We start from the raw sequence: 12,593 nt of genomic DNA, 5'->3' as shown, positions 1-12,593 counted from the left end.
TGGCTTTCTATTCCCTCCATGTTGTCTCAGCTGCTTTAGCATCTGGTTCTGATTCCTGGCTGCCCATCAGAATAGCCTGAGAAGCTTCTAATCAATAATGAGGCTCAGGCCCCACCGTGGGTAAGGCCTGGCTATTTCTAATGTGCCACCGGCACTAAGAGCCACTATTCTAGAGGGATTTGGTGTCCTGGTAGTTTTTGTGATCAGGGTGACACCAGGCAACCCCTCCCCTCTCCACATGTTCCTCTTGAATTAAAATACATCTCCTCATGTTTTTGAACACTCTTGTCTTTGTTTCCTTTCTGTTGCAAGCTGAGTATGGAGAAACATAATATAATCCTGATAAGTTCTTGATTTGTTGTTTTACCCTCAGTACGGGATTGTGCTCGACGCAGGCTCTTCTCACACAAGTTTGTACATCTATAAGTGGCCAGCAGAAAAGGAGAATGACACGGGGGTGGTGCGTCAGATAACAGAGTGCAAGCTGAGAGGTAAGGTGGAGGAAAAGGGGAGGGAGACAGTGGGGCATGAGAGGAACGTATGTGAGAACATGGATGGCAGGCAGGGGAACACATGAGAAAAAGGAAGTTCAGTGAAGAACATAGTGGAGCAGCTGCTGCTGTTATTTTATTGTCACTGTACAAATATTGAAATCAGTCCTGAATGAGGGAGCCCTTGAAGAAGAAACAAATGTAAAAGTCGTCGAGTCATAGTGGCTTCTGTCAACAGCACACATCTGTGGGCCATGCACCAAGTACTGAAAATACATGATTTCATCTTCACAGTCTCCCTGGGAGATATGTCTTACTATTCCCATTTTTCAAAAATGAGGGCACTGATGTAGAGGGAGGTGATGCCACTCGTTAAGGTTGCTTGAGCTAGTAAGTGATGGAACTAGGGTTCAAATGGAGATCTGCCCAACTTTGAAACCGTGACTTCTCCAGTGGTTCTCAAATTTGAATCTGCAGCAGAGCCACCTGGAGGGTTTGTTAAAACACAGATGCTGGGCCCCACCCCCAGAATTTCTGATGCAGTAGGTCCGGGACAGGCCCCAGAATTTGCATTTCTGACAGGTTCCCAGGTGATGTTGAAGCTGTTGGTCCAAAGAATTGTTGCTCTTAGTCTTTGTCCTTTAAGCTACAGCTTAGAAGAAATTTTCAAAAGCCTTTAGCTTTCGTATGGGCAGGGGAGGCCAAAGCATAGATTCCTAGGGCTGGGAAAAGGACCTTGTGGATCATTTAAATCTTGTTTTCAGAGAAGGAAAAAAACCTGGGAGACTAGTGACTTACAAGCAGCAACAGACCCAGGGCAAGAGTCTAGGTCTCTTTACTGCACTCCAGGCTTCCTTCTACTCTGAATCGCCGCATTACAGATTGATTTTTCCCCCCTAGTTTGTTTTCTTCTAAGGCCACAGAACAGGTTAATGTCAGTTCAGCCCTTTCCACTCCCTCCACTCAACACAGCCACCTGTAAATGTTACTGCACTGCACCACCCTCTCTCTGACCCGCTTATCTCCCTGGGCCTGTTGCGGCAGCATCCCACTATTTATTTTTAGTCAGACAGGTAACCTAGCTCCCAGAAGATTGACTTTTACTTTGATGGCCTGTGAGGTCCCCCAATTTTCAAAGTTTGCCAAGAAAGCAGTAGAGAGGAGATGTTTCCAAGAGAGCAAGTCATTTTACCCAGTAGCCTGATATCCGCAGACATTGGTCCCATCAGTTCTGAGACAGTACACTGAGCATTTCTTAAAGCCCAAATCCCTCATTTCATTGGCTTCTATTTAATTCACTGTTTTCCCTTTTTAAAAAAATGTTGGTATTTTTTAAATTTAGCAGCTATCTTTTTTTCTGAGACTCATCCCAGGTATGTCTGGCCAAAGAAGTGCAGGACTTTTCCCCTCTCAAAAGAGAGTTCTCTAATCAGATATTTAGATGAAAGGTGAGTGGAAGGCCACCAGTTCTTGAAGGCCAGAATTTTTGAATCAAAACAGTTACCTGATAACTTAGAGCTGATCTTTTCATTACTGTTAAACAAACCGGCTTTTTAAAAACCTGTGAAAGATATGGATCACATATCTGGACAATTATCTTTAATGCACATCTTCACTAAAGTGTAGGTGTTCATTTTAAAGTGAGCTGAGATTGTTAACCATAACTTCAAAAAAACTTAAGGAATCTTAGCTCTAATCCTCTTCTTAGCAACAGTCAGTTTTGCTCTGGAACTAGAAAAACAGTTGTACTGGGGAAAACGGTATTTTCAGAGTGGAAAGATTGCTAAGGAGACACGGATTCTATACCTGTTTATTCTAACAAAGGAAGAAACTCCGCTTCAGAAATTTCAGGGAACTGGCCATGATCACATAGCTAGTTAGCAGCAGTTACTATCACTTCAGTGTGCCTGGTGCTTATTTTAATTTTTGTTCTAAATTTCTTATTTCTCCTTTTAGGTCTTCTAGGAATTAGTGGTGTTAGTTACAGTTTTGTAGAAGAAACATGAAAAAGCACATATATAGGGTAACTATCTATAAGATCCCCATTTAATTTTTTTAATTCAATTTTTTATTTAAATTCTAGTTATCCCCCTTAAAATGTGAGACCGTATTAGGGACGTTATGCAATTAAATGTGAAAATTGCGCCATCCAGCGGCAAAATTATTGAACAGTGGACAGACCCAGCCTGAGGTCTGAAAATAGATCCTACCAAGGCCAGGTTCAGAGAGTTACCCTCTAAGTATAGCAACCTAATCTATATCACATTAAGAAATTGTCTTCTTTGATTTTTCTCAGAAAACACCAGTATTTTGCTCTAATATTGTCCAGGTGTGTCCTGTACTTTTAAAAACAATTGTCATCTGCTTCTACATCTTTCCTTAGGTCCTGGAATCTCAAGATATGCTCAAAAATTAAGTGAAATAGACATTTATCTGACTGCATGCATGATAAGAGCCACTCAAGTGGTTCCAAAGTCCCAGCACCAGGAGACCCCCGTTTACCTGGGAGCTACGGCAGGCATGCGCTTGCTCAGGTATAGCAGCACGTGGAGACACAGAGTGTCTGGGGGTTAGGTTGGGTACTGTGAGAGCCTTTGAAGTTATGGGATAGCACCATGCTTCCTTAACACCCCACATTCTAAACATCCTAACGGTCCACACTTGAGAAAGAAAATCTCAGTAACTGGGTAAAACTCCCAAACATTTGGTATGTGTAACAGTAGGAGTTTAAGTATATTAAAAAAAAAAAAGTCTTCTTGCCCATCTCCCCACAGAGAATTCAAGGGGGGAAGGGGCACAAAGAGAAATGTTGAGCCTATGTACTCTGGGATTTGAGGCTACCAATTTAGCCATCCAGTGTCCGGGAGGAGAAAGACCAGAGGAGACCCACAAATGTCCCAAGACACAAATAATCACAACTAGCACGTCTTCATTGGTCACCACTTAGTACCTGTGTGCATAATTTGTTTCTTTGTTCATTCATTCACTCAGCTTGTATTGCCTGCCTACTCAGTCCTAGGACATGAAAGTAGGCGACTCAGCTGTCAAGGAGATCAGAGTGTCAGTACAGGCCATCAATTCTTTAACAGAGGAGTGCTCAGAGCTGCTATGGGAGCATACTTGGCCCTGCCCAGAATGGGGGGAGAGAACACATGAGCTGAATCACAGAGGAGGAGTTGGAGGGTGGAGGAAGGGCATGTTAGAGGCAGAGGAGACATCACGCCTCCCACTACCTGTGTTTCTTCCACATCTGTTGTGTGGCAGACGCTGTTCCAGGTGCTGGGGTACAGAGTGAAGAGGACAGAGTCCCCGCCTTCCTGGAGCCTGTGTTCTAACAGACACGCGAAGGCCGGGATGAGTGAGAGACCAGGGCATACTCAGAGGACCATATATAGTTCTGCATAAATAGAACATAGGCTACATATACTAAAAAAAGTAATAACGATGATGAAGCAGCTTGTATTTGTTGAGCCCTTACTATGTTGTTAGCACTGTGCTTTAATTTAGTCATCAAACTCTATGCAGAGTTATTAACTTTTATTAACCAGATAAGGAAGCGTGGCTTACAAATGTTGAGTAAGTCACCCCAAGGTCAGTCACATGCCTGGTAAAGTGGTAGAGCCAGGATTCTGAGTGGAATTCGGAAGAGGCAGGGTCCAGCTCACAAAGTGCCTTGTGGACCATGCTGGGAATTTGGTGTTCATCTGAGAGACAATGGGAAGCTCTTACAGGGTGGTACACAAATGGTCACACTGGGGGAGAGAGGTGGATTGGGGGTAGGGGATAGGGAAGAAAACTGGGGATGGGGAGGCCCGGGGTAGGCTGTGAAGCTATTCAGATGCGTGGTGAGAGGGTTCAACGCTGGTTGGAAGACGGCATCCTCTGACCCAGAGGCTCTCAATGTTGGAAGTAATTGCATCCCATATTTACTAGGACAACCCTGAAAGATTCCTTCTTTAGGTCTCAACATCTCAGATGCAAGAACTGAGGTACAATATGAGGAAGATGTTTTTCCCAGTCTGGCCCCCCAGTGGAAGTTGGGTATCTGTCCCAGGACACTTGCCACCTGCTATCTGCTACAGCCATAATTAAACACCTCAAGCAGAGCCTGACTCTGGAACCAGCTGGAAGCCACCAGCGATGGCTAATGTAGCATGCGTCATCTCTAGGTGTGATGATTAAATAACAGCCAGCCACCACCACCACAAAAATGAACATTACTTAGATAATATTTTGGAGCCAGGGAGTAACAACAAAAATGGTATTTTAGGAAGAGCAGCCTATGTAGGGACTGGAAGGATTTGGACTTGGAGAGGAGAGGAGGGCCAAAAGACTAGTTCTGCCTCACCCAAAAGCAGGGTTCCTCAGATAGCCATGTGTGGGAATCTCCATGTCTCTGTTTATTCCAGGGAGTTATGATTCACTTGCTAGGAGAACTGCCGAAAGCTGAGTACTTGTAGTTATTCAAACGAAACTGGTAAACGCAGATCTTCCTTTGTGCAGGATCGAAAATGAACAGTTGGCAGACAAGGTCCTGGCTGCAGTGGCGAGGAGCCTCAGCAATTACCACTTTGACTTCCAGGGTGCCAGAATCATCACCGGCCAAGAGGAGGGTGCCTACGGCTGGATTACTATCAACTATCTGCTGGGCAAATTCACGCAGGTGATTATCTCGAAGCCCCCAGGGAGGTGGCTCCCTGGGGGTCAATGCCATTGCTATCTCAGGCAGTATTTGGATCTGTAGCCAGAATGAATGTTGGATGAATGGACAAATTAATTTATCCCCACATTTGCAAGAACTTTATTACAAGAACTTTTCTTATTGGGGAAGAAGGAAATCATATCTTCACCTTAGGGAGACATAGAGGAAATTAAAAGTCTATCATTAAAAATAAGAATAGCTAATATTTGCCTAGTGCTATGTGTCTTGTGCTGTGCTAAGCACTTTTCATTACTGTCTGATTTCATCTTCAGGACAACTACATGAGGAATTCTCTCATTTTCAAGTCTCAAATTGAGGCCTAGAGAAGGTAGTTATTGCTCAGTGTCACATGGCTATTGAGCGAATGAGTGGAGATTTGAACTTGAGTCTTTTCAGCCCAGACTCCTTGTTTGTAAACACTGGCTATGCCAATTCTGTGTCGTTGCAGTCTGAGCTCTATCTTTGAAGCCCCTCTTTTCCTGCTGATCTGATGTTTCTTGTTGATCTGATGCAGACTCAGGAGCATCCAGTGAGCTTTGTGTCACCTTACGCCCCCTTTCCTTCACCTTAGCAAGTCCCCGAGTCCAAGATATAGTGTGAAGTGGGTATCCAGAGCCCGCTACCACTGGTGACTGTTCTCTCTTTCAGAAATTGAGTTGGCTCAACCTGAAGCCAAATGAGGACAGTGCTCTTGAAACGTACGGGGCTTTAGACCTTGGGGGAGCCTCTACACAAATCACTTTTGTGCCCCCAAACAAGAAGATCGAGTCTCCAAGCAATGCTCTGCACTTCCGCCTTTATGGCAGGGACTACAGCGTGTACACACACAGCTTCTTGTGCTATGGGAAGGATCAAGCACTCAGGCAGAAACTGGCCAAGGACATTCAGGCAAGTATAACTGAATCCAGACCCACCCTTCCCACATCTGGGCCACCAGCCCCCACATCCTGTTGTTGTCTCTTTTTACTTCAGTAACTGGTCTGAACTTGGTTACTGTACTTTCCAAACCTTTACAAGCAGGATATCTAACTACATCTGGTCGACCCCTGTGAATTTTCCCATCTAGACATCAACCTCCTGTGTTTGTGTACTGCACTGTCTTCAAGGACACAACTCAAATCCTTTCTTGCAAATAATTTCTCACCCCTGGGGGCTTGACAGTGAAAATTACATGCTCGAGTATTGTTGGGACAGGTGTGTAATTTATAAGCTCTTTAGCACTTTTTAGTCTCCATTTCCTACAACCGTAGAAAACAGGGTTGTTAGAAACAACCTGGAGGGGAGGAGAAAACACTCAGGGAAAACGCAGAGTTTATCCATCAACACTTCATGTCTTGTCCCCAGATGCTTTTTGTCTTCTGAAGACAAGAGAAGTTAAACACACTCAAAATCATGTGAGTACCAGGCACACCCTGACAAACACACACAGAGCAAGGCTGTCACATCCAGCTGTTCCCTGTCTCCACTGAAAGGACAACCAGTTCTCTGCTCTCCTCCGAAGTTCCTGCTCTGGTTCTCAGAAGCACTGTCAGTAAGGTGACCCCCACTGGTGTAGGCGATGCTTAGAGATGCCTACTGAGCCCCAAGGCTCCACGAAGCCTTTTATCCACAGCAGCCCCCTTTCTTCTCTTGAACATATTAGGTTGTGGGTTAAAAATCATTTTGATACTCCCGGGTTAAGTGATCTAAGGCACTTTCAAGGCATGTTGCTTCTGATTTTTTGCTTGGAGGTGGGGTTGGGGTATGGGCAGACTCCTCCTGGGGAACTACCCCCAGCTCAGAATTGTGAGAGCCTTGAGAGTGTTCCTTGTGAATCTGCTTCTGACCTATGTATTTCATTCATACTAAGCACTAGTGGACATTCCAAACCAATGGCCTTTCTGCCAGCTTCAGCTCTATTAGCTTTCTATGAATAGTGAAAGTTGATTCACATCTGATACCATTTCTGGTGGCTATTATACAAATCTGACTGTTCCCAAGGGTGAAAAAGGCATGGCAGGGGCATATTGGTGCCAAAGCTATTATAAAATTCCTACACATTAAGGAAGTCAGAGTGGTGCTTTTTGTACCCAACACGTTTGCACATGATGTCTTCAAGTGATTTTTCCATTCAGGGTACAAACGGAATCCTCAGGGACCCATGCTTTCACCCTGGATACGAGACAGTAATGAATGTAAGTGATCTCTACAGTAGCCCCTGCACCAAGAGATTTGAGATGACTCTTCCATTCGATCAGTTTCACATCCAGGGCACTGGAAACTATCAACAATGCCAGCAAAGCATTCTTCAACTCTTCAACACCAGTTACTGCCCTTACTCCCACTGTTCCTTCAATGGGATTTTCTTGCCACCACTTCACGGGGATTTTGGGGTAAGTTTGTAAAATAATAAGGTATATTGGTCAAGATGATTTGGGTTGCAAGTTGTAGAGTAGATGCCTACGAAGGATTTAAATAATAGGATTTATTTTTCTCTCATATGATGATAAACCTTGAGGTAGATAATTCAGGGTTAGTTCTTTGATTTAACAATGTCAGGACTTGGGATCAGCTTTTCTATTATCTTCTTGGCCTTTTTTTGTGGTGCTAAGATGGCAGCTACTGTTCCACATGCAAAAAAAGAAAAGTTTCTCTTGCATACATCTCTGTCCAATTTTTCAGTAGTGCCAACAAAAAGATGCCATTGGCCAGAATTTGGTGAAATACACACTTCTAAACCAACCTGTGATAAAGGGGAATGGATTACTATGTTTGGTTTAGACTAATAACTGTTCATCCCTGGAACTGGGGAGTCTTTCCTACATATATTGCTTTCCTCTACATGGGTGAGATCAGGAATCTGTAAGCCAGAAGAAGGAGCTGGCTGTTGGGTAGGCGCACCCATTGGGATCTGCCATAGTTGGCTTCTTAATGTCAGAAGAAGGAGAGGCAGCAGTTAGATGTCTCTGCTAAAGGCTTTCCTCTATAAACTGAAGTTAGAAATTCAAGAAATCCCAAGGAAATATTGAAGATAGCATCATTTGCATTACATTTTGAACAGCTGGGGGACTCTTTGAATCCCAGTGCCAGTTTCTTCTTAATTACTCTAGAATAAGATAAAATATTTGAGCAGAGGTAGAAGAGGTGCTCCTTGATCTACTCATAATTCAAATTTCATATTTTGGTCCTGGAGATGAAGCATTATTATAATCATAGTAGTATATTGCAAAATTAGCTACCATCAGTCAAGAGGCAGTTATTGACTAAATAATGTATATACATTATCTCATTAATTACTTAAGATATCATGCATAGAAACAAGGGCTTTTGTCTGCCTTCACACTCCTTCTCCCTTTTTCAGAGAACAGATCAGCATGTGAGAAGGGAGGTTCAACTCTCCTATGGGACCCCAGCAGGAGATTTTCTCCCAAGTCTCCTGGCTCAGCCCAGTGTCACAGAAATAGCTCCCTGGATAGAGCACAGGCCCTGTAGTAATTGCACCCGGTTTAAAATCTGGCTTTGCCACTTATAAACTATACAAGCTCTTCATTCCTATCATCTCTGGGAAGACAACAATGGGCGGTACCGTGGATTCAGGCTAAACTTTACCGTGGCCCAGACCACAGTTACTCTTCCCCTCAAGGTTCCTGAGGGAGATAACATGCCAGGACAATGCCTGGCAGAGTAATACTTGGTTATTTAGCTCCAAACCTAAATTGAGAACAAACTAGAAATTCACCTGGTTGCCCTATAGCTGAGTTGGCACTTAAGGCCCATATTGGACTTTTTTGGGCCAACACCCTTGCCCTGAATCTAGTTGCTGGAAGATAAAAGAGGGGGCCACAAAAGGGAGGAAGGTGGCTAGGGGTGCTGGGAACAGCCAAGAGCCCTTTTCATTCCAGTCCTTGATAGGACGTATCTCTGAAGGAAAAGAAATATACTGCTGTGTACTGACTTTTTAACTTTTCTGAAAGCTTCACCTCCTGGGAAACAGCCCAATTCTTGTCTTCAAGCTTGAGCAAACCCTTTCTACTGGAGGGTGGCAGTAGTGGAATTTCTTACCTTTGAAAGTGATTCCTCCAACCTGGGTAGGGAGAAGTGGAAGAGGTGAAGGAGACTTGCGCTCCCCTTGGATGCCTTTTTGTTTGGTCTCTTAGTCCCTCACTGAAATTGTTCTCCTCACAGCCTTCTGAACCTCAGCTTGGCAGTCTCCTCCCATTAGCTCACTGCTTTCCTCTGAAGAGGACCTTTTCCCTCTGCATATAGCCCTTTGGTTAGCACTGTGCCTCTACCTATTCCTGCTTTGGCAGTTTCTCTTACGGAACTTTTCCCTCTCTGTAATTTCTCCCTAAAGCCTAAAGATTGTTTTTTTGGGGGGGGTCTATTTCCTCATTTATAAAATGAGGACAGAAATGCCTATCTCCTTGCTAATTTTGAGTAATAATCCAGACAATGGTGGTGGATAGGTAAGTGTTTACCAACCAGCTCTCTGGGGATGTAGGGGCTGGTTTGTGACATCTGCCAATTTACGTGGTGTAAGTACTACCATGGTCTAGTTTAATCAACATAACACCAGCTGGCTCACAAAACTCTTGAAATTTTTACAGTTAGCTCTTGTGAGTGGGTAAGAGCCACCTCCAGCATATCTGCCAGTAGCAGAAAGCTAACATACCCTAGCACCAGGTGGGCCCTTAGTAAGGTTAGTTCTTTCTTCTAGCAGTCCTTTTTCTAGGCTGTTATACCTGCAGAAGTCCCCACTGCCCAGTCCTGCACCTGGAAGCATAGCTATTTGCAACACAAAAATCCAGTTGCATTCCAGTTATTTCCAGGACCAGTTAGCCTGGGTACTCTCAAGCCACAGAGAATTTGCAGGGAAGGAATGTTTGCCACAATTGTATTCAGCACTGGTGATTAATTCTTACTCTGTAAATAGAGTATGAAAAACTGTCAATTCTTTTTCTCAGTTTGGCGACATTGGTTGCTAGACAGAATCCAATTTGTAGGCAAATTAGAAACACCCAAAAGGAAGAGGGAACATCGGCAGGGAATTATTTATGAGGTAATTTAGGAAATTTTTAAAAGATCACATCATATCACTTATATAAACAAGAAAGAATATAAAAAAATTCAAGGAACTGGAATTAAAGAACATTAAAAACTTGTTTGTTTCCATATGTATACATATACCTGTGTGTGTGTGTGTGTGTGTGTGTGTGTGTGTGTGTGTGTGTATTTAGCTCTGAGCTTCCTAGTAGCCAAGGGGGAAAATCAGATATAGTTTTTATTATGCATAGCATACCAGGTCCCAGGGCAAAGCAGAGCTATTCGAAAATTGTTTCTCAAGGATATTTTATAAAGGAGATTTTATTAGACAATGTCTTTGACCATATTTCTTAAAATCACAATTTCTTATAGCAACTGTAACCTAGAGGCATAATATTAAAAAGCCAACTCAGTCATAGCAATTCTGTGATGGACTGAGGCAGTATAGGTCTTTGATAGATATTCAACTTGATAGAAAGAAAGAATTCAGAGTGGCTGGAAAAGGGGGAGACAAATATCTTTCAAGTCCATCTTCCATAAATATTAATTATCTAAACTGGAAATTGGAAGATGAGGAGGTGAACTTTTGAGGCTTTATGTTCTCTAAAGATGGCCTAGAGTGTTACTATTCTCAGTTGCTGCTTAAATATGGGCCCACGGGTTATAGATAACAATCAAGTAAAGGTTTATATGGTAAGGTTAATCCCTAATATGGAAATTACGAAGCTGATCACAGATTTTGACCTCAGTAGTATAGGGCATCTCCCCAGTACTGAAAGGCAAGGTCAGGGATTCTTAGAGCTGAGTCAGCATTTCCCTCAAGAATCACCTTTGGGTCCATTCTGGAAACAGAACATCTGATGTATTGAGTCTCCCAAGTCATACCCCAAGAACAGAATCAGGATGATTTTTTTTTCTTCAAGACTTTCAAAGAGTCATCTGCCACAGCCATAGGAAGAAACTTGGTGATGTGTCCTTGAACCATCTGATTTTGATCAGTGTATCCTTATGAGGTATTAAAAGAAGAAGGTGGGTTTTGTCATTCAGTATCATTCTTGGGATTAAAAATAGAAGCATTCTGAATAGGGTTAAGGTTTCTTTTTCATCACATAATATAAATAAATCAAGGAAAAAAAATTCATCATAAACATCATCATCCCATCCCATTAGCGCTTAATTTTTCTGGGTTCAATTTTACTGTAGGTTAGTGTAAACAATATACTACCCTAGAAGAAACCTTTCCAAAGGATTTAAGAGGGCACATTAGATATTAAACTCAATTGAGTATGTTTCTGAAGAGCATACACAGACAGGAAGACTATCAGTCCTCGACACATGGAAGACTTTCAGAAAGATTGACAGGTAGATAAAATGAAAAAAATAAATATGAATATGAGTATGAATGGACTGGTTCTGGAGCAGGGGAAGAGAAATAGATGACCTTATTCTGGAGCACAACTGTCCAAGAAAGAAAGATGAGTAGACACATTCCCAGCTCAGACAACAATCAGGATTTGCCCTTGATTCTAATTCTAAGACTTGATCTCTACTGTGGCTACAGAGAAATAGCCATTTCTATATGGAATATAAAAGTAACATTATTATCTGAGAAATTTAAAAAAATCTATAAGGGAGAGAGTTTTTAAACATTACTTCAAATTTGATTCAGGTGTTTCTAATAGTTAGAAGGGCATATTTGTATTTTTTTTAAAGATTTTATTTATTTATTTGAGAGAGAGAGTGAGTGAGAGAGAGCACGAGCAGGGTGAAGGGCAGAGGGAGAAGCAGACTCCCCACCAAGCAGGGAGCCCAACACGGGGCTCGATCCCAGGACTCCAGGATCATGACCTGAGCCGAAGGCAAACACCCAATCAACTGAGCCACCCAGGCGCCCTGGCATATTTGTATTTATTTTATTTTCTATTCCTTATATAATGGCATTATTCTACAGTTGCATATTGCTTATTTGATTCTCTTTTGAGAGAGGACTCTAAATCATAACCTGCATAATCAAGACAACACCTGGAAGCAAAATATCAAGGTTGTCTGGAGCAACCATTCTTGTGTGTGTGTGTGTGTGTGTGTGTGTGTGTGTGTGTGTGTGTGTGTGTGTGTGGTAAAATATACATAATAGAAAACTGACCATTTTCACTACTTCAAAGAGTATAGTTTTGTGGCATTACATACATTTACATTGTTGTACATCCATCACCACCATCTACCTCCAAGGCTTTTTTTGTCTTCCCAAACAGAAACTCCATCATTAAACAAAACACTAATTCCCAACTCCTCTTCCCCCTCAGTCCCTTACAATCACCATTCTACTTTCAGTCGTTATGAATTTGACTATTCCAGGTATCTCATATAAGTGGAATCAT

General features: G+C 42.6%; 1 protein-coding gene across 6 annotated transcripts in view; it reads left to right on the top strand.

Moving 5' to 3' along the window:
* ENTPD1 (ectonucleoside triphosphate diphosphohydrolase 1) overlaps positions 1–12,593 on the top strand; it is a 133,459-nt gene that overhangs the window by 102,637 nt on the left and 18,229 nt on the right. For all 6 annotated transcript variants that reach the window (XR_003608366.2, XM_088020075.1, XM_028098661.2 and 3 more), the window contains 5 exons: positions 374–491; positions 2,875–3,025; positions 4,995–5,154; positions 5,842–6,081; positions 7,308–7,565. Coding sequence is in view for 5 of the 6 variants with exons in the window: in XM_088020075.1 (XP_087876201.1) it covers positions 374–491; positions 2,875–3,025; positions 4,995–5,154; positions 5,842–6,081; positions 7,308–7,565 (927 nt within the window). In the remaining variant the exon portion in view is untranslated. The remainder of the gene's footprint in view (positions 1–373; positions 492–2,874; positions 3,026–4,994; positions 5,155–5,841; positions 6,082–7,307; positions 7,566–12,593) is intronic.

The sequence above is a fragment of the Eumetopias jubatus genome, unplaced genomic scaffold (genome assembly GCF_037043125.1).
Source record: "Eumetopias jubatus isolate StellerSeaLion01/CBP00866 unplaced genomic scaffold, mEumJub1_p1.0 scaffold_17, whole genome shotgun sequence".
Lineage (NCBI taxonomy): Eukaryota > Metazoa > Chordata > Mammalia > Carnivora > Otariidae > Eumetopias > Eumetopias jubatus.
The sequence above is the reverse complement of the archived record's forward strand: the minus strand, read 5'-3'. Positions and strand labels throughout refer to the sequence as shown.